Source organism: Anarrhichthys ocellatus, unplaced genomic scaffold (genome assembly GCF_004355925.1).
Source record: "Anarrhichthys ocellatus isolate YVR2014 unplaced genomic scaffold, GSC_Weel_1.0 scaffold2, whole genome shotgun sequence".
NCBI classification, from domain to species: Eukaryota; Metazoa; Chordata; class Actinopteri; order Perciformes; family Anarhichadidae; genus Anarrhichthys; species Anarrhichthys ocellatus.
Genome location: NW_022280032.1, coordinates 13,418,849 through 13,441,233, shown reverse-complemented (window position 1 = coordinate 13,441,233; position 22,385 = coordinate 13,418,849). Strand labels below are relative to the sequence as shown.

The 22,385-nt window shown below is 43.3% G+C and overlaps 1 protein-coding gene across 1 annotated transcript in view; it reads left to right on the top strand.

Moving 5' to 3' along the window:
* The window catches only part of LOC116389208 (membrane-associated guanylate kinase, WW and PDZ domain-containing protein 2-like), a 45,422-nt gene extending 23,103 nt beyond the window's left edge, over positions 1-22,319 (top strand). The window contains exons 6-20 of the mRNA XM_031857717.1: positions 389-510; positions 1,177-1,359; positions 5,697-6,226; positions 6,884-7,052; positions 12,478-12,509; positions 13,430-13,622; positions 13,742-13,857; positions 14,283-14,475; positions 15,720-15,959; positions 16,935-17,120; positions 17,591-17,864; positions 18,628-18,847; positions 18,953-19,096; positions 19,704-19,842; positions 20,865-22,319. Of these exons, the coding sequence (XP_031713577.1) occupies positions 389-510; positions 1,177-1,359; positions 5,697-6,226; positions 6,884-7,052; positions 12,478-12,509; positions 13,430-13,622; positions 13,742-13,857; positions 14,283-14,475; positions 15,720-15,959; positions 16,935-17,120; positions 17,591-17,864; positions 18,628-18,847; positions 18,953-19,096; positions 19,704-19,842; positions 20,865-21,547 (3,424 nt within the window). The 3' untranslated portion in view covers positions 21,548-22,319. The remainder of the gene's footprint in view (positions 1-388; positions 511-1,176; positions 1,360-5,696; positions 6,227-6,883; positions 7,053-12,477; positions 12,510-13,429; positions 13,623-13,741; positions 13,858-14,282; positions 14,476-15,719; positions 15,960-16,934; positions 17,121-17,590; positions 17,865-18,627; positions 18,848-18,952; positions 19,097-19,703; positions 19,843-20,864) is intronic.
* Positions 22,320-22,385: the final 66 nt, after the last annotated feature.

The window sequence follows — 22,385 nt, the reverse complement described above, 5'->3', positions numbered from 1 at the left end:
AGAGCTAAAGGGACTCATATTGTCACAGTATGCATGAAAACAATGAGCTGAAAGCAGCTATTATTGGACAGAGAGCTGTAGCGCTGGACTGCTGATTCTCAGTGGGATTAGCAGGACTAGCAACCCTTTCTCTTAGCAGGGAGTCATTTGACTCAACGTGACTCAAAAATACTACTCAATGGAGTTTCAATGCGTCAATCATTTAACACACTGAAAGGCACCAGTGTTCTGAAAGAACACTTTTTGTTCTCAAGTGCATTTCGTTGAAAATACCTCTTAACGTTGGTAAAAATCTGAATGCAGAATTACATTGTGGTATTGGTATTTCTGGCTTGGCGCGTTGAATGATCCCTTTTCCCCTTTTTGTAATGATGCGTTGTAATTTCAGTCATATCAATCGAAGGACTCAGTTTGAGAACCCAGTCCTGGAAGCCAAGAGACGCCTGGAGCAACAGAGGCAGATGCAGAGCCAGGGACTCTCTGCTCTACCACTACCCACTATATACAGAGGTACACTTTGAATACTAGAGTATGTGCAGTACTTAACTCAAAACATGTTGTCACACTTACAGATTGCAAAAAAAAAAAATGAAAATGCAAAGACTGCCGGAAAGACACGCAGGCAAATGGCCTTCATCTTCTGGCCATCAAGGGCCCCTAAAACATGGATGCTGATACATTTTATTTATTGTATATCCTCCCTGTTGTACAGATTGTTTATATTGAACATTGTACATTTTCTTCCATCATTTTCCTAACGCATCTCTCATAGAACGGGCAGTTTCATGAGTATTTGAAGGGGCAGATGCACAATGTGACAATGTACAGGGTCGAATGGAGATTGCTGGCAGTGCGGGGGACAGAGAACATGCTCGCCCTGAGGCCCGTAGTGGTCTAGTCTGAGTATGAGGACGTACTAGACCAGCACATAATGTACGGCTTCATCTGAGTGAGACTGCACCTCTTCGATGAGTCATCTAATCAGGAATTAAGGCAAATGTGTCTTTATTGCTGCTTTTGTGTTCAGAAACAATGTACAATAGGTTCATTCAGCACTGAAAAGTTCATGGCAAACTTTAATTTCAAGCAAATATAATGTGACCGAACAAATGTGCATGGTTTCTAGATATCAAGAATATCTAAAATATCACAATTCGATACCTTCTGTCCCTTCAGAGAAGCCATTGTTTACGAGGGACCCAACCCAGCTGAAGGGGAACTTCCTGTCAACAGCCCTGCAGAAGAGCAACATGGGATTTGGATTCACAATCATCGGAGGTGACGAGCCCGATGAGTTCCTGCAAGTGAAGAGTGTAATACCAGAAGGACCCGCTGCTCAGGATGGAAAGATGGACACAGGTAATTATGTGGACCAACACATCATTTTGACAGCTGGTTGAGAAATAAATTGAGGTTTACACAAAAGTCTCCACTGATAACGTAATACTGTGTTTATAGAAATGCTTAAGCACAGCCTCATTATTCTGATACCTCAACATAATGGACCTTAATTTCCTGCCAAAGCAGATCAAGTGTGAAGGCCTTTCACTGGCAGAGTTTTAGATTTATTCAAGCAGGTTACCAGCCTGTTGGGTAATTTCTGTCAACATTTCTCGTGCCTAAAAGGCAAGGGGAGCACAGTAGTAGTCGGTATCCAGTCAATTTGGTGCTGCAGTTTAATTTTTTCTCTGCCAAGTCAGAACATTTTATGCATAAGCACTAATGGACTTCCAAAATGACAGTCTGACAAAGAAAGCAGTGATAACCCATTGGGTGATGTTTTGTGGTCCTGATGTGCTTTAGAGATGTTGTCAACCAAAATAAACTGTTGCTTTCATCCAAACTAAGCTCAGTACAGGCTATTACACAGGTTCCCTTAAGCCTTCACCTACCAAGGGATGAACACATATTGACGGACATACAACATCATGAAGGCCCATGCCTCTGTATTGGGCGGCTGCGGCTTAGAGGTAGAGCGGATCGTCCACCAATCGGAAGATTGGCGCTTCGATCCCTGGCTCAGTTGAGCCAAATAAGCCGCCCAGCTGCAACGATTATGCACAAACAGGTTTAATCCATCAAAACAGGCAGTTTCTAGTTCACGGAGTTCAAGTCCTGGAGAGTTAGCAGCCTCAATGTTGTGTGCATTGTCGTGGACACAAGCAGCCACTTTAGTCTCCGTCGCATCAATTAGTTTAGCTGCAAGGTTGCAAGCTGTGTTTCTGCCTGGCGTGCTCTGTCAGGGTTTCCGCCATTGTATTGCAAGCCTGGCGTAACGTTAGCAAGTGGTCGGTCAAAAGAGATAGCGTGTGTGTAATTGTGAGTGTGAAGATAACAGCAGCGCTTTAGCTGTGGACATTGCAGTGCAGTGTGTGTACAGTTTATTTGTTGTTGAATGAATGGTACAACCCCTTTAAAACCTATGAGGAAACCCAACTAAAGTTCCTGTGTGTTGCTTGTCAGCTTGCTACTGATTACAGTGAAGGGGATAACCCCGAATTTAGCTACAACTCTGGCGCTCTTAAAAGGTTTTTTTTATGTTATATGTTTTTTATTTAATATTTTCGAAAGCTCGGTAAAATGGTTAATTATTAGCATCCCTACTGCAAATAACTGTGCTCAATTTGTATCAGGAAAGCACAATGTTGTCAAAATGTCAACATTTGACAACGGCATCATTTTGTATATTTAATTTATTCCAGTCAGAATGTGAGGAACATCTGAGGAAAGTAAACCATGATTTTAAAGTAATTGTTAGAAGTATAATGGTATTATTAAATACTTCTATGGGTACTCTGTATTGGTCTGAACAAAGTGGTATCAGCGCATTCCTAATCGGATCGGTACTCTGATCGGCTCACACCCAAAGCTATCGTATCAGTATCGGGGCTAAAAAACACAACGTTCTTTTAAGTTGTATAATGAAGTTAATGATGTGAACAAAATTGCATTGGTAATCAGTGATTGCAGAGACATGTTGATGCACAAGTTAAAAAAAAACTCAGTGGTAGATGATTCTGTATTCCCAGAAATATCAATTTATCCTTAAAGGGGACATCATTGGCCCTCGGTGGCATATTTAGGGTGCCCTATATTTGTGCCTGCAGCACAGTGTGTCCCAGACAAGGACGTCAGATTCCTTTCAGTGCACGCTGTCCTCTGTGAGTGCACTATAATGTTCTGCTTTTAATGGGAATGAGAGGAATTGATTTGATTGACTATAACTGACACCAGCCCACACAACACCTTCTTCATTAGGAGTTGAATTCCGGCTTTTACAGCGGCACTGCAGGTGCAATATCACCAGTGGTCACAGTATTATCAAAAATCAGTCACACACAGATACACCAGCTGTGGCGGTTCCAAAGGGGGGCAGCTGCCACACTTAAAACATGCCTTGCCGCACCAGCTGACACCCCAGTTTTAGTAAATCTAATAAAAAAATGTTTAAAAACTGATGTCCGAGTGATGCATCAAGCATCTCCCAAAATATGTTTTTTTCATTGATAAAGTCTTTGAATTTATTGATTTCTAATGCTACCTTTTAGTATTTATATTCAATACTTTACTCATTTGCCACACTAATGTAATGTTTTTGAGTTAAAATATCTTCACAAATATTATTTGTGATTGTTTGTGATTAAATTAGCATCTATTTCTGCCCCTTAAAGTCTCCATGCCACCCTCTTGCCACACCATTCATATTTCTCTAGATCCACCACTGTCCTCAAGTGCCAAGAAATTGCCCCATACTTGTGTCTCTGCTTTATCCATAAAACCAAGTCTATAACATCCATAAGTTTCACATGGCTTACTGTCGCCTCACAGCAAGAGCGATTCGAACTCGGGCTGGTCGGCCCTTCTCTGTGTGGAGTTTGCATGTTCTCCCCGTGTCAGCGTGGGTTCTCTCTGGGTTCTCCGGCATCCTCCCACAGTCCAAAGACATGCAGCTTAGGTCAATTGATGACTCTAAATTTCCCGTAGGTGTGAATGTGAGCGTGAATAGTTGTCTGTTGTTAGGTTTCAGTCTGGCAACCTGTCCAGGGTGAACCCTGGCTTCGCCCCAAATTAAACTAGGATCAGCTCCAGGAGTGATCAGTTCACAGTCTTACCTGAAGAACAAAATACCCAGAGATTGTTCCATAAGACCTTGGGGTAACAAAGATACATTTTTAAATGTTTACAGAAACACACCTTGGTTTATGACTAACCTTAAACAGCTGATGTTGGTAAAAATCATAGTGGGCTATAGTCATAGGCTCAGAGAAGCAACTACTGTATGAGGCTTCATGTGTCTGCTCTGAACCTGTGAGCTAGCCTCATGTCTGGCACGGTTGGTGCCTAAACCGTCCATTTAGAGCTCAGTTCGGAGTGGGAATCCTCCTTCCTACTCTCAGCTCCTGCTCTCTGCTTTTATGTCTCTCCCTCTGCCTATCAGTTTCTCTTTTATCTGGAATCCATCTCTTTCTATTCTATCTCTATCTCTCTCTTTGTCTCTCTGGCTCACCCTTTATTATGCTTCCTTATCTAACCATGCCATCTGACACCTCTCCTCTGCTTTCAGCCTCAGTATATTTTCATCCTCTTTCTCTTTCTACCTCTAGTTTTTTCTCTCTCTCTCTCATCCCTCTATCCTTGTCTGTAAGCCCTTTTTCTCTCTCTCTGTTCTGATTTCTCTCTCTCTCTCGAACTTGCTCCTCTCCGCTCTGTGACATTGCCAGAGCTGCTCACACACATGCATGTGCAAACACATTCACACTCAGGCATGCACACAGTCACAGAGTCACACAGGCACTCCCTGGCTGAGATTAGCTGGCCTATTTGAGCCGTGCGGCATTGCTCTTAGGGATTGTGTATGACTGTGCATGTGAAATGTATGATGTGTGTGTTTATGTGTGTGCACATGCTCACGGGAGTGTGCGTGTCTGCATGTGTGACAGAGAGTGCTTCCAGAAATGTGAAATAGAGGATTTGAGGCGGCTGCATTTGTCATGGGGCTGTGACTTTAATGCTGAAATCCAAAACTTTCCGCACATTCAAACTACAGCAGAGATGACAGAGTATCTAGTGTCGCATTTGTGAAGTTGTTTCACCTCGTTAGAATTTGTTAACAGAAAAAAATGGCATCGACCAACCTGGTAACGCAAACATGAATACATAATTAGGTAGACACTGCCAGCCAGGTGGAGCGTGACCTGACAAAGAGAACTTTTCTTGCACATTTGCATTTTGCTCACCAGCTCAACCGGGAGATGCCACATCATAATCAAAATAATAATCATGCATGAGCCATCACTTATTTAAATTTTGGAGGTTTTTGCCTGATTGGAGTCTCTGTAATGCTAACGTGCACCAGATCATATTCACAGAGACACACCAAGACACTGACCCTGTCTGTCTCTCACCTCGCTGTCTTCCACATGCACTTGCAGATTGCCTCCAGTGGCAGTGAACAGATATTATACTCCTATGTGACACTTGAGAGGGACAGAGTGCTTTTTCTGTGTTGCTACAGCATGTGCTGATACCGCTGAGATTTGATATGGCAACAGACGGTGACAAGTTGTGTTTTTTGCAGCACAGTATGTTTACAGAAGAACCATTGAGACCAGATCACGTGGTCTGTGTAATATGTAACATACCGTAGTGTGCGTGTGACTGAAGCTGTCGTGTGTCCTTCCTATCTCCTTTCTCAGGTGACGTCATTGTCTACATTAATGACATCTGCGTGCTTGGCACCACCCACGCCGATGTGGTCAAGCTTTTCCAGTCCGTACCGATCGGTCAGAGCGTAACCCTCGTGCTCTGTCGAGGCTATCCTCTGCCCTTTGACCCCGAGGACCCAAGTGGCGCAGCGAGCACTTCTTTGACACCCATCGGCCTGGAGCATCGCCCCCTGGCGGTGAACGGCCGCGGCAGCTACGACCCCTACCTAGAGTATCTGTCGTTGAGCTCCCAGCTTCCTCCTCAGGCTCTGACCCAGGCCGGGGCCCCTCATCCCGGGGACACACATCTGGATGGCTCATCTCTGCCGCCCACCACACCTGGTTCCGCATCCGCACTCACGCCTCACGACGACAATGTGTCCATGGCCTCCTCTGGGACTGCAGGTGTTGCTGGGGTACCAGCACAGGGGGCGGAGTTTCTGACAGTTACTATGGTGAAAGGGGCCGAGGGTTTTGGTTTTACCATTGCCGACAGTCCCACTGGTCAGCGAGTAAAACAGGTGACGTATCGTGATCATTTGTACAACTCTTCATTCACTTTAGACCATGAATGGTCCAGAAATGAAAGGCTTCAGACCTGTTTGATATTTCTGTGATTCAAAAAGGAAATGTGTTCTTTCAAGCGCAAAATCTCAGTAGTCAGCTAAACTCAGTGATCAAGGTGAGTTACACTTTCAAGATAAAACTGAGGGTCAAGGTCAATTTAATTCAGTCGACGCCATTAAGTAGAAAGAGATTGAGATAATAAGAACAAAGTGAGCTGAGCCTGTGAAGACTTTTCTATCTACGAACATAGAAATGAATGATAGAAAGACTCGACTGTCCTATAGAAGCTACAGAATGGAAAAAAAACTGTCTTTAAGAAATAGATAAATTATAGAAGATTGGTTGTTATGATGTGACAGATTCTATTTCTCATCCCTGTTGTATTTCTCCAGTAAAACATCTGCACTTCGAACATCTGTTTGAACAAATAATTAGTTTTATGTTTTTGATGGATACTTTTAAAATATACCATGTGCATGTCTTTAGTCTAATCCAAGTTGGTTAGTTGTGTTAGACATTAAAAGCTTTGCGTTAGTTGGAAGGAGCCACACAATTGAATGGCAGCTAGTCACATTTGTGTGACGTGTATGAACTGTGCTGTTGTGGTGCAGGTGCTGGAGCCGGGCTCACAGGGAGCGTCGGGGCTGATCGAGGGAGACCTGATCCTGGAGGTGAACCAGCAACCAGTGGCTGCAGCCGGACATGGACGAGTGGTGGAGATGCTTAAAGAGTGTCCTGTGGGAGCCGAGGCGACTCTCCTCATACAGAGAGGAGCGACAGGTGAGAGACTTGTTTTGTACTTCTAATACAATTTCACTCCTTCTATTGTTCATTCATGAGGGCTACAAGGAGACTTGTAGATAACACAACTGGTGTCAGATAAAGCAGATATAGTACAGAAAGTTGATAGTTATATTGTACGTTTTGATGGATTTCTTATGTTTATGACAACATTTGTTTGGGCATCTATAAACTCTTTTAGACCTGGTGATTGTTTTTTGATCTTTTCATGTCAGCAGTGGTGGCAAAACATGATGCCAGTACAATTGGTATCAAAGCACAAGTGGCATTTTGGTAACTTTCAAAGATAATTTTAGCGAAATGAAAGAAGGGTCCAGTGTTAGAGCAACTGTTCAGCTAAATATAAGCTGTTTTCTGATTAAGATATAACAAATATCATGTTACTGTGCATCTTCAACCCCAGCTGCAGCTTAACAAGAGAGGAGTCAAGTAGAGTGAGACCCGAGAGAGCAGAAGAGATTTTGATTATGATAATCTTGAGACTGTTATATTTTTGAACACATTCAAATCACAGTGGCCCCTTACTTGAATTTTATTCAAATCTTTAGATGAGATTTTATTTTTGGAATATTAAATAGTTTAGAAGCTAGAAGAAAAAAAAGCATTTTATTATTTTTTTGAAATAACAGTAAATGTGTTCTCTTAAAAAAAAAAAGTTTACTCATTCATGGTATGTTAATGGACCAATAATTTGGGTATTTTGGTTAAGAAAAACTTTAATGTTCCTCTTGGGGAAATTAGGTCATTGCAGGAGCAAGCAGCCCCCAGGACATATTGTGAGACACAAGAAGAAACATTGAGAAGAAACGTCCGTGTAAAGTAGAATCTGAGATTTGAGACGACATGTTCGACCGGATGATTTCACAAGTAACCAGTTTACAAGCTACTTATCACAGCCTACAGTTTGCGAGCTAGCAGCGGTGTACTATCCATCTGGCATACTGGGAGAGGCTGAGTTTTTACCGGCCGTCCGGCTCTGTCCGTGTGCTCATTGCGCATTGAGATCGTCTGTAACTGTACGTAAGTAATCAACCTCTGCCAAGATTGGCCCTTCAGCGGACCACGTCCCCAGCGTTTCAGAGCAGAGATTACTGCTTATTTCTTTACCATTTTGAAACCTAATTTTATATACTAGCCAAATTGTTTTAATCATTCAAATTCAGCTTGGCGGTTGATATCACTTTTGTTCTGGGGTGTGACAAACTCACTTTAGTCAACATTTAATGTATATTAAATGTGATAACTCATGCAGAATATATAAACATTAGTGAACAGTGTCAACAGATATCATAGCAAGTGTTTGCCACTATTTTCTAAATGTGGCTTTATCGCTAGCAATATGTCATCAATGTTTTCCACTGGAGCAACACAGGGTAAGTGTTTTAAGATACAGCAAATCAGAAGCTGGTCAGATTTAAAATGCAGTGGAGAGTTTGGGAAAGAGTCTATCTCACCGTTAGGTTTAGTACAGGTCTGTGGATAGAGATGGCACCAACACTGCTGAGGGGAGGCAGTTTTATTCCCACTGGGGCCACTCATCTTCAAAATAAATGCAGTCATTTTACTGTAATATGCTTTGGAGAGAGATGACTGTGGAGAGTGTCTTTTAGCTGGCAAACAAGCTGCACTGGTTGGCATAACGCTGTTTGGCCACCTGTACTGACTGCGCTCTCTTTGATTAAACAAACAGCATTTGCACCGTGTTATGGATTCATAAATTGTCAATTTTTAATTGGTGCTGAAGAGAAAATACTCCCCAAAAAGCTCTAAACACACATACCTATTTGTGACACAATGCCTATATATATACATATATATATATATATATACATATATATACATATATATATATACAGGTATTGTGAGTGATTGACCACACACAATTCTGTCCATCTGGAAAATTCTTCTTCTAGATTTTTCTCACAATGGCTCCTCCTCCACACACTTACATTTTAAGCATCAACATTGCGCTGTGATTGCTTTTATTGTTGGCTGTCTCTGTATTTAGATTAGGCTAGTGTTGTTCCACTATACCTGTCACATGTTAGATTCCTGTAACAAGCACTGCATTTTAATGAAACTCTCGACACCACCTTTTAAGTTTCCTTCCCACGTTCCAGCATTGTACCACATGCCCTCAGTGAAATAAATTAAAATTGACTTATAACGTAGCAGGAAAGAGGAATGAGAGAGAAGTGTGGCCATTTTCACTCTTCTGCAATTTTCTAGCAGATTGCCCATCTGCTAAGAAATTAAATTGCACAGTGAAAGCTTTATTTGTTTGACGTGATCTTGCACTGATTCTCTAAAAGGTGTTCTGGTCAAAGGGTCAAAATTTGACTTGCTAAATAACCGGGATGCCTATACCACTCAACCCCACGATGATTAACCGTACAGCACCGTTTAGTAGCCTGAATGAAAGTTAAGAGAGTCAAAAAACCAATCTGTCCTCTGGCCAATTAAAGAAACACATGTAGTTATAAATTCACTGTTTGCTTTTGGTGTGCCATCCAGCAGCTTTGCACGTCTAGGGATACATTTCTACGAGTGAAGAGTTAATCTGCATTGTTTCTGAGAGGATAACAGAACAATAAAGAGGAATTATAGATGTGCTCACCTTGCATCGCTCTTTTATCTTGGATTGTGTTTAATTAGGGATGAAAACAATCAGGCTCATATGCATCTCAGGTTTAATTAATTGAATGGTGACAATAATTATTAATGCAGACCTAAAAAGCAATCAAAGACATCAACACACATTTAGTGATCCTGATACATTAGACTATCTGATGTAAGTGCTGCTGGGTGGTTTGCTGATTTTACACCAGTCCTGTTGTCTCCAGTCTTGCAGCACGTTGTTAAACATGGAGATGTATTGATGCCTCATCCTAGTGAATTGTGTATGTATGTAGTTATGCAAATTTCACTCTGTCAGTTTATTACATGGAAGCTAATAAATTCTGCTGAGTTGGTTATGTGCACAAATGTATGTCAGCATGCATGCATGTGTAGGTGAGCAGCTGAGATCAAATGTTGTGGTGCTGAGACTCTAGCATCTTATGACCATGCAGAGCCAGCATCTGCCACCTGGTGGTTAACCTTTGCAAAGACATTCACTCATGTTTCACTGTCAGACACGCCATTTAAAAAGGATGCTGAAATTCAATATACAAATGAGATTGCCCAACAAGGATTAACGTTTCATTACATGTATATACACCGATCTGTATTCAACTTTACTCGCAGCCTGCTGTAGATATCCTTGTGAATGCTGAACTGAATGTGCAAATTACCTCCCTTCCCCCAAAGAGGCCATCTCCCCCAACCTCACCCGTTTCTATCAAACAGCTCAGCCTGACACACCAGGAACCTCTATGACTCTCTGTGTGTGGCTCTCTCGCTGCAGGGTGAAAGAAAGGACAAGGTCCTTTACAGTGACTCAGATGTACAAAATGTCAGGAATGCTTAAGCTTGTTTGTGTTCACAGATGTAGGATTTCTGTGCAGAGCATCAAAGGAATTTAGTTTGCACACATGATTTCAGATATGAGACTGAGAGCATCAGTGCTTTGTGTACAACAGACAGGGTGTTACACTTCCGCTGTATGTGTGAGTGTGTGTGTGTGTGTGTGTGTGTGTGTGTGTTTGTCTCTGTGTCTGACTGCTGTAGCGTGGGCTTTCTGCCAGAGTTACACTGAGCTCTGGTCGTGTTCACAGCTCGGTCCCCTGACATCCCAGTTTGAAGCGGAGCCAACCGCAGACTAGAGACTATTTTGCAGCACCAATGAGGATGCAGATCATGGCCGTGAAGAAAAGGGTGACAGACTGCACAAGCCAATCAGGCTGATCTGAAGGCAATCCAGAACTCAGCAGGCTAGTCTGTGAAGCCAGCCTGCCAGACTGTCTGACCACTGACTCCAGATAGAGGCCACATGATGCCTCTCTACCAATCATTCATTTGTAATTCATCAGCATTCATTCAAGCCCGCCACACATCCGGCACATATGCCGATGAACGGCATTAGCATTTAAATTAAGCTTAAATGCCTCTGTGAGGAAGACGCTCCTCTATAATATGACTGGACAATTGCCTTATAGCTCATACTCATTTCCCTCAGTGGGTCATAAAGGAAAGTTTCCTGAGAATTAATTATTAGTATTCCTTAAAGGCTTCCCTTAAGGCCCGTGTTCCCGAGAGAACATGGTTATTAGTCCCAACCTCCCACAAAGCCGTCCCTTTGCTGCTGCCACAGTGCTGAATGGTTTCAGCACCAAGGACAGCTCTCATCAAACCATCATTCATGTTTATGTTTGTGCATTCATGTACAGGGAGGGGTTTTATTTCCTCATATTCGCTTGTCCTCCTTCACGCTCAAAGTAACAGCAGGGACACTTATTTTCAAAATGGAAAAGATTTCCTTGCAAAAATTATGTGTTACTTAGATGAATAGTGGGGGGGTTGGGTTTGGAAAATATGTGTGGGGGGGGGGGGGGGGGATAAAAGTAAGAATGGCATAAATAAATTTCAATTTTCATTTTGTCCTCATATGGACTGGCAGTGATCTATTGTATTTAATTTCCCTTAAATCTCCCCTCGCTCAATGATTTTGATAGAAAGTTCCGCTGCTAAGGGCTCTGGCTTTCATCTCACACATCTAAAAAGCAGGCGGATGTAGTTGGAGAGTAATTCCATAAATATATTTCTTCCAGTGCTCTCTGACATTTCTTAGGAAATCTCATAAACTGAATAAATATTAAATATATCAGGATTCTCTAAAGAACATTTTACAAGAGCCCACAGGATTCATCAGTGACGCTGCAGGAGTCGAGTGTGCCTCACGTGCGTGTTTATGCATTTCTATCCACATGTGTAAAGATTCAAACTGCATGTTTATACAAAGCAGCCATTGCATGTGATCCCCCAATGTGTAAATGTATGTATTTGGGTCTCAGCAGCATAAATGTGCTGTACGTCTTTGATTCAGTGGACTCACAGGGGAGCTGTGTTGATGAGAATGTTGTTGCGATGTGGAGCGCTCCCTACATGCAGATAAAATACGACTTGTAAAGAAAACTGTGTGCGTGTGCGCGTGCATTTGCCTACAGCCAATGATGTAATTATGTTGAAAACAAATGCAACTAAACCCATTTAGTAAGAGTTACACAAACAAAGTCAAAACAGAAGGAATATGAAATCAGCCAGCTGAGATTTATTTCACAAGTTGAGGGGAGAGGATTTAACAATCATATCCAACATCTCATTTATAAAAACCTCTGCACATAGGTTCTATTAAAGTTGTTTTTTGTCTGAATTGTTGTAATTGTCTGTATTTTTGTTCTTTCGGAAGAATCCGACGGAATATCAGTCTGCTCTCTGTAAACTGTGTTTTCTCTTTCTTCCTCAGGCCACATCTCTCCTCGGAAGGCCTCCAAACAGGTACGATGATTGAACCAAATGTGTTTCTGCTTGTGTGTAGGTGAGCATGTGTTTGACTGAAAGGAAGATAGTCAGAGAGTAAATGTGAGATTTGTTTGTTGAAGCAGAAGAGGTATGATTCAAGCGTGTAAGAACAGCGTTTGTCATCGAGGCCGTGTTGCCTCAGAGATGTTTGGCTTTTGCTTTTACTGTGAAATGAGCCAGACTGTCGTGACCTGCTTATTGGTTTGATCACATCAGATCTCACACCTCACCAGCTGGGGAAAAGCTCTTCAGATTTCTACTTAAGCTGCAGCTGCTACTGCTTATACAATCACTACTCATTCATGGTATTAGATGGAATATTCAGACATAATGAATCTCATCTCATGTCAATTTAAGTTATGAATATGTATGCGTGGCCAAATAGCCATTTTTATTTATTGTATAATTGAGTAACAGAAGCATGATGTTTTCATGAAGGTTTATTGCATTTTAATACCGCTGTGACTAGACTTGAGTTTGCACATTGTACTATTTTGGGGTTTTTCCACACATGTGCGAATATCAGTTCTTATATCTTGCATTCAGTTGTTATATCTTGTCTGCACTGCAGGTCGGTGCTAAATTGTATTTCAGCTGTTTGTTGCTGTTGTGATTTTTCTGACCTGCATGGTGCAGTAACACATGGGCTGTTGCCAGCATTGGGTGTCTGTCATGAGTGGACTATGTCTGTGACTTGTTTTTTATTCTGCATGTTGACCTGTGCAGTATGCACTTTCGCGCTGGGCACCAAAATACCACACAGTAAGGCCAAGCCTTCCTATTCAAGGTCAGGAAATGAGCAAGTGGTGAACACGCTGTCTGCCCTGGTCGTTGTGCCGTCACAATAGGGCCCCATATCTTAAATGAAACAACTGCTGTTGGCGTTCTCCTTGTAGTTGCCTGAACAGTGGGATCCACATGGCAGCCCCCAAGCGAACCTGTCCGGCCCAGTTGTGCCGCCTGGTACACCCTTCCCAAACCAGCCACAGCACCGCACGTCTGTGCCTGACTCCACCGAGGGCTTCGATCTTAACAAACCTGACCCCTATGACCTTTATGAGAAGTCGAGGGCTATCTATGAGAGCCGACGTAAGTACTGAAACTTCGTTCATGGGAAATGGAGCATTATGTTGCTTGAAACGGCTTACAATATGATGATTTGAAATTAACGAAAGAGTCAACCCTTGATGTCGCTATTTGTGTCTCAGGTCCAGAGTACGAAGAGGTGGAGGTGCACCTGCTGAGAGAGAAGACCGGGTTTGGCTTCCGCATCCTAGGGGGAGACGAGGCCGTGCAGGCTGTGAGTCCGGACGCCCGTGACAAGGCTCGTATGGGACGGGCTGGACCACACACATATTTAACCTCATGCACACCAACCTCATCCAACCTGCACCTAACCTCATCATACACTTCATCCTGTCACACACATTTGACCAGCATACACTCCACACACACACACACACACACACGCGCATCTGCACAAAAGCACTCCTTGGCTTTTTCACTCAGTCCTAACTGCTCAGTACCTCCCATACTGAAGTAAGGCCTTGCTAACTTGTCCAAGTGTAAAACAGCATGTAAACTATGATACAGAAGAATGTAGCAGGAGAACAATAGGAAGGTGGAAAAATGTTACCATGACCCAAAGGAGTCAACCTGGATAGTGCAATTACTGGGAGATTCGACTGTGTCTCTGTTTCATCCTCTTCACCTTCACCTACGCTGCTAATATTGATTGTCTTTGAACAGATTGTTATTGGGGCTATAATAGAGAACACCCCCGCTGAACGCGATGGGCGGCTTCGACCTGGGGATGAGCTCATTTCTGTGGATAAAAATGTGGTTGCTGGGAAACCGCACAAATACGTAATAGACTTGATGCACGCAGCAGCGCGCAACGGTCAAGTCAGCTTGACTGTGAGAAGGAGAGTGCAAATGCCTGGTAAGGACATGTTGTGTATTTTTGTTCTTTTTTTTGTTGTGTTTGTTTGTTTCACACTTTAGTGCGATTGGAGAACGTGCTGCACATTTCACTGGCATCAATTTAATAAAAAACAACTTGGACAGGACACACATGCTGACAATCTGTGTGCAGGATCAGTGTGTACTTCTCTCCCACACATCTTTTCTGTGGTAGTGGTATGCGCATGTTTAGTAAAAACAACGAAACACTTAGTATTTCTCTGTATTTTCATTATTTACTCCATTTGCCACAAACAAAGTCCTCTCCAGTGCACAGAATTGCCATTAGCAAGCGTGTCAGTGTTTTGACCAATAACACAGTGAAAGTCTGATCATTTAGCCTGTTATTGTGCATAGAAAACCACCCAACTAGATTTGTTCAAGAAGAGCAGTAACACACATGTGTACCACTGTTTAGTAGACCTGTGAGGGATCAACTGTGCACGGCATGCGGTGGATACATAACGGCCAAACACACTTTTGTGTTCACCGTTGCTGGCTGACATGTAAAACAACATGAGGCGAGATGTTTTCAGTGACCATCCAGTGGGTCTGGGAATCAGTTCAACACTGAATATTAAAGGACCAGTGTGTAGGATTTAGGGGAATTTATTCGCAGAAATGCAATATAACATTCATAACTATGTTTTCATTAGCGTATAATTACCTGAAACTATCATTGTGTTTTTGTTATCTTAGTTTGAGCCTTTCATATCTTCACTGCAATGTTTTTACATCAGTCCAGAACGTACGAACCAAACACTGGCTGTAGAGAGGGCCTTTCATGCTTTTACGTTACCTGAAGGCCACTGTAGTTCTGTGACGTGCTTGGAACTGTAGGAGTGAGCGGAGGGGTATGAAGTTGGTTGCAATCTGCTACCTCACCACTTGATGTCACTAAATGCAACACACTGCTCCTTTAAGGGGAGACTATTTCATTTATTTAAGCTTTTGGAGGCATTTAATGTCTGTTCATTACAAGTTTTAATATATAGTATCTTATACTGCCCGATCACACACTTGAGTCCCTGTGGGAAGTAGAGAAGTGCACTTCGCATGCAATATATGCTGCAGAATGGAATTTCTCTAGTGGGTACGTCTTAAGATGCTTTATATTAAAACAGGCTTTAAAATAAATAGCCACTGATAGCAAACTGGTCATGTTTTACAGTGACATCTGCTTCTTGACTCATCCTATCTCCTCTCTTGCTTCCTCTCCTCCAGGTGAACTGTGCCCTGTGAATGGCCGTAGCCCTGGCTCTGTGTCAACACAACACAGTTCTCCACGTAGCGATGCAGCCTCAGCTTCGGGCCCTCCGGCGGTCGTCGTCCCGGCTGCCACCTCTCCTCCAGAGGGATCCGCCCTGCAAACCAGTGATGTGGTTATTCACCGCAAGGACAATGAGGGCTTCGGCTTTGTCATCATCAGCTCCCTGAACAGACCGGAGAACGCATCCGTCATCAGTGAGTTTTTGCTGTCTGGGGCCCTAAAGGTTGTTACTGAACGCGAATGGTGATTAAATATAACTTGATGACCAAGGATCCTAAGGGTGGTGACTGTCCTAGAGGGATTGTTCATGGGGTTTTGCTACTATTTCAATTTAAGTAACATTTAAATTGTAATAATTTTTCATGTATTTAAAATATGTTAAATGTATTTATAAGATATGAGATTTGTAATACACAATGTGTGTTTGCACTGCATGCCCACTCAAGAAACAGGGTCACAACGAAGTATAACTGAAATAGAAAGTTTTACTTTTTATATCTGATCTTAAATTGGTCTTAATTTCATGCCACAGTAGTGTTAAAAACTAGTCTTTGAAGGTCTTAGATTTGGCTTTGTTAAACATATGGTAGGAAGCTGGTATCTTATAACAGATGGTGGGATTCTTGAACCAGCATGGTCTGACTGCACATTGAAGAATTTGATATGAATATATCCTGCTCTAAGTTTCGGCCTACACCTGAATATGGAATATGCATACCCCAAAAGTGGTTCTAGTATACAGTAGTTATTATAATATCAAACATTAGTTCAGGATGTAACGGTGGATGTTCAACAGTCCCCCAGGATTTTCTCTGCTTGGGGGTCCAGTAATGTTTTGGATTGAAGTGGAGATTGCAGGTTTCTGTATTTTTCTATCTGTGTGAAAAGAGTTGATAAAAGCCAAAACCTGTTTTGTTAAATATGTTATTGTCATAAAATAGTGATAACGAACGATTTTTTGAATTATATTTCTTAGCAGGTTTGAACAATGTCAGTGTTTCTGTGTAGTGGCAGTGCTTTATAAAGAATAAGAATATTGTAACTGTTTGAAACTGTCTCATGACAGTTGAGGCTCATGTTTTAATGCAAAAGTGAGTTTCATCAGTGGTGTAATAACATCTTTCTTCAAAATTGTCGTTGACAACCACCTTGTTATTGCCTGTTTCCAGCTGTGCCCCATAAAATAGGACGTATCATCGAGGGCAGCCCTGCGGACCGATGTGGGAAGCTGAAGGTGGGAGACCGGATCCTGGCTGTGAATGGACAATCCATCATCAGCATGCCGCACGCAGATATTGTCAAGCTCATTAAAGATGCTGGGCTAACAGTCACACTGCACATCATACCAGAGGAGGGTAAGTGATTGTGTGTGACATGAAAAGAAATTATCTTCACTTTCATGTGGCAGCATGTTTAGATTTCCCCTGATAGAAAAGAAACCGCTGAAGTCCGTCTGCCGTGTCTTTTATGAATATATTTCGTGATACTTGCATCAGTATTCTGAAGTAATAAGGCACTTTCACATAAAGGAGCAAACGGTTAGGGAGAGGGGTGTTCCACAACTGTCTTGGTTATCGTGAACTATGGCCTTGTCTTATGACATTGAGACATTTTAGAGCCTTACCTTTTTGAGCAGTATAACAAAGCTAAAGTTTGCAATGCCCCTTCAGGTTGTACAGCAGATAAATCAGGTTTCAGAACATTCGATAACAACACTGTAGTCGTCTGCATTCTGTGCATGTTTCCTTTGTCTGTTTGTTCCAAATCCTTCTCTTCAGAAGGATTTTAACAGGTGAAATCTTGTCTCACCTTCTGTCCATCGCAGGATCCCACTCTGGCCCCAGCTCAGAGAAGCAGAGCCCCATGATCCAGAAACACAGCCCCCAGACCCAGCCCAGCCCTGTAGCCCAGCCAGGCCAAGGAGGCACCCAGCCCAGCCAAACGGCCACTCAGACAGGTCAAATACCTGTCCTGCCTGGCCAGACACCAGCACAGACGAGCCAAACAGTAACTGGCCCTTCTGCACCAGCTGGAACCCAGCAGAGCCCGGTCACCCAGCCCTCAGGCCCCCCTCCACAGCTCTACCTCCATGACGGCAGGTAGGACGGCGCTAAGAATGATGCTCTTGTGTGTACTCAGCAGGAGCATTTTGTAAGATTCCTTAAGAGTGTCTTGGTGACTGCGAGACAATTGACAGGAAGAAGGAGCAAGGTGTTTTCAAAGGTGACAGATCTCAAACTGTGTATATAAATGAGTGTGTGCCATGCTCTCCTTGCATGCCAGTAAGTTCAGAAGAAAACCTGACTGAAGACAACTTTTGTCCCAGTCAGACTCTCAGTCTCAGGTTGGTTTCTACTTTGTTGCGTAACACCACTTAGCTCCTACAGTGTCAGTGAATAATTTACTTCAAGGTATCTCTTCTATAATGCAGGAACTTGGTGTTCAGGCCCTCTTCCATGTTAAAACTATGAAAGTGTGAGTGCGTGTATGGATAGGTTCGTGTGCGTGCATGTGAGTCTCAGATCAGTAGTAGCACTCCCAGAGCTGTGGATTGATGCCCATTCTACATGTGGGAGCTTGATAAAAGTTTCAAGACAGAGAGTGATATTTCCATCCTTTTATTTGGCGAGCTTCCTTAGCTGCACACGCTCAATGTTACTTTACAGAATTCCACACGGTTAGGGATACGTACTACTCTCACAAGAGAAGACACATTTGCACATATGAGGTTGTGTGGACACCTCCTTTTTTGATGCTTCTTCAAAGAAATGCTCTAATTGTTTTGAAGAAACAATGAGCACACACTTCTCCTCTGATTCTGTTGCTCTCTCTCTCTCTCTCTCTCTCTCTCTCTCCTCACAGGTCAGAGGTTAAAGCCAGGCAGGATGTCAAACCTGACTACCGGCATCCTCCATTCACTGATTACAGGCAACCTCCAGTAGACTATCGTCATCCTCCGGTTACTGATTATAGACAGCCGCCAACGCTGGACTACAGACACCCGCCTGGTCTGCTGGACTTCAGACAGCACCCTGCAGCGGCACAGTTTCCTCTGGGGATCCCTCCTGACTTCAGACCACAGGTACAGCTAGACCAAGACCCAACTGCTCAAGTTCAAACTTTGTTGAGCATTAAGTGCACATGTTTGCAGTGGGTTTGTTGCAAGTTGTCTAAATTCTTTCTGCAGGACTATGATTACTTTACGGTGGAGCTGGAGAAAAGTGCAAAGGGTTTTGGCTTCAGTATCCGCGGGGGCAGAGAGTACAAGATGGACCTATTTGTGTTGCGCCTTGCTGAAGATGGTCCTGCCATACGTAATGGAAGGATGAGGGTGAGATGGCATGGAGGAATTATATGTTGAAAAGCAGTTTGGGAGGTGATTGGAATTGCTGTCAGTGAGAACGGTTGTTTTGAATCCAGTCACAGACGTGCACTGAGAAGCAGCGAATTGCCAGTTTGTCCATCTTGACCATCTAAGATAATATAACACAACATGCTTGTGTGTGATATATTTATTTCACAAAATTTAAAGATGGTGTCAAATTGAATACAACACAGATTTTTGCCTTTTAAAAAAAAGACAACCCTGCTGTGTTCCTTCTGCAATATGCTTATTATCTTTCACTCTGTCTATTAATTCTAATCTTTATTTTACTGTCTGCCCCATCTTCTTCATGGGACAGGAATGGTGTATAGATTACGAAAGGGTGAACGAGAGTAGGTGCACGTGTACTCACAGACTAAGTGACCCTCTGCTCACCCTCAACCAGTCCTGTTGAGGTGTACTCCAACAAGGCACTTAATGGCACTTATTCCCCAGTTGCTCCAGTGGAGCGACCGACCAACAGAAGACTGTGTTGGCTGTGTTGAAAAGTCAACTTTCCGTGAATAAACAAGGCTGACAGAAATCGACCTTATGCTCTGTGCGTCTCCTCCAGGTAGGGGATCAGATCATAGAGATTAACGGGGACAGCACTCGGGACATGACTCACGCCCGCGCCATTGAACTCATCAAGGCGGGAGGCAGGCGGGTCAGGCTGCTGCTGAAGCGAGGCACAGGACAGGTGCCAGAATATGGTGGGTCTTCCTGGCACAAAGTAAAGTCTCTAAATGTCCAACTCTTTCTACTCTATCTCCTTAGTCTCTGACCTGATCTCTTTCTCACTTTCATACGCAAGATTCATTATTTGAGGTTCAACCTTACTGTTTTAACCAGAATGGCTTTTTCCTGCAAATGCTATATGTTTTACTCAAGAACACATTAACATGCATTAATATAAATCTGCATTTTACTCCTCGCTCCTCAGTCTTGTCTACTGTCGTCTGAAATTAAACTATTTAAACTATTTTGATCAAACAGTAGAATAGCAACCTTCTCTTTAGCCTTTGTGTGTTTTAACCCCTCTGCCTTAAGTCTAATGATTGGTATAGGCTTTTACTTGCCTTCCCTCAGGAATGGTACCTTCCAACCTCTCCATGTGCATGAAAGGTGACACACTAAGCTCCCCCTATTTCTTCCTAATGGGCCACTCTAAAGACACGGTTTGTGAAAAACTGCATGTCTCTCTCTCTCGCCATACTGATTAATCTGTGTGCAGTGTAGCTTTGCTCTCGGCATGCATGCTCATGAGTGTATACATGGGAAAATAGCAGCCGCGTGTGTGTGTATCTTTGTGTGTGTGTTTGTGTGCGCGAGTGCTTCTGCCTGTTGTAGTAAGACAGCAATAGGGTTTGAAGTGACCCTCCAGATGAAATTGTATCATCCTGAAGAGGGCTGTGAAGTAGACTGTGTGAAATCAATCTGCTCAGAATCAGTCTGTCACACAACTACCAATGGTAATTGTTTTCAAGCACTGAATGAATATTGTCCCACGTCATGTAGATTAGCCTACACGTCAGGTGTGTGCTGCTCACACACATTTGCATGCAAATTTGCCTGATATTATATTAGGATGTGGTGTTTATTTGTATTATTGTGGACGTCTTTCTTTCTCTCTGCCTTTTTTCTCTCCTCAATCTCTGTGTGCATGTGCATGCTGCTTCGTGCCACTCTGCTTTTATCTCAGGCCACCTGAGCATGTTTTCTTCTTCCCCGGCAGACTGTGCCGGCCCCTGGGATTCCCTTTCTACAGCCCACTCTGCCCTGCAGGAAGTGACCCTTGAACCCTACCCGAATCCATTGCTCTCATTCCATCCAGCCTCAGCCCCAGACACCCCTCATCCGCTCCCTCTAGAGGCCACAGTGTGCATGGCAGACAAAGCTCCACAGCTGACAGACCACAGCTCCATGAGAGGGGCTACAGGTGGCGGGTCCACCCAGCAGAAGTGCATCATCAGGGGGCAGGGACCTGGAGAGGTGGACTGTGGACCAGGCGAGAGAAAGCCTCGTGCTTTGCCTCCCAAAGCTGTCCTGGGGAGGTCCGTTGAAAGAAGAGAGAGGCAGCGGGAGACTTGCTCCCCCTGCTGTGAGAGAAAGGGCCTGCACACACAGGCGATGAGCACTGTCTGGCCCTGGGACCCTTATGTTAGTGTGAATTTCAATGGAGCCTCTCTAGGCAGTGGAGATGGACATGTCAGCCTCCAGGAGAGGCTGGTGTCCAGAGGTCTGTTCCCCAGAGAAGATGAGAGGGCCAGTGGCCACAGTGGGCTCTGCTGCCAGTCTAAAACCATGGAAGATCCTCCTGCTAGGAGCGCAGCGGCCTCCCCCGGGCCCTGGAACGTCCCTGGGTCTGACAAACTGCCTGGCACCCTGAGGTCCTGGACCTCCACAGTAAGCAGGTAGAATGGATCTTGCTGGTTTGGACTGGATCACACTGTCTGGCTCCTCGTTCAGTTCACCACCGGATGTCTGAGAGAAGCAGTAAATTTCCCTCACCCTCTCTTGCAGTCCTGTTTTCTTCTCCAGCCACTTCTAAAATCATATTTTATGTTTCATTTGTTTTTACGAGATAAATATTACACCCACCACCTTAAAAACAGAGGAACTTCACAGCTATTGTAACATACAGTATAAAAGTGATGGAGACACCTGGATTTGTTATCACAGATGGAGCAACAATGTGTGATTCTGAGTGGAGCTGTGCTTTTGACGTGTACCTTTAACTGCCCGACTGTATCTTGCTCAGATTGGTTAGTGCAACTTAACCTCAGATGGAACAAGGTTCCTCGCAGGAGAGAGACATATGTACATCCAAGAGATTTACTTTTGCTCCATTTTCTCTAAGCAGTGGGAAGAATGAGACTACAAATCTGTCAGAGGGGGAGGCAGTGACACGGACACTCCTGGAGGACATGGCACTGATCCAAGTGACAGCCTGGTTAACCCGACATATGTTAGATCTCACATGCCTACCAATATATCATATACTGTAAATGTAAAGATGTGAAAAATATGTACATTTGGTGTTTTTGAGGCAGTGTTGTAGTTAGATACATTGTAAATAAAAGAAAAACACCAGAACAGTATTTTAGGATCACTATTTCCATGGCCTCGTCTACGGAAAGTATTCAGACCCCTTTCAATTTTTCACTCTGTTTCATTGCAGCCATTTGCTAAAATCAAAAAAGTTCATTTTATTTCTCATTAATGTACACTCAGCACCCCATCTTGACAGAAAAAA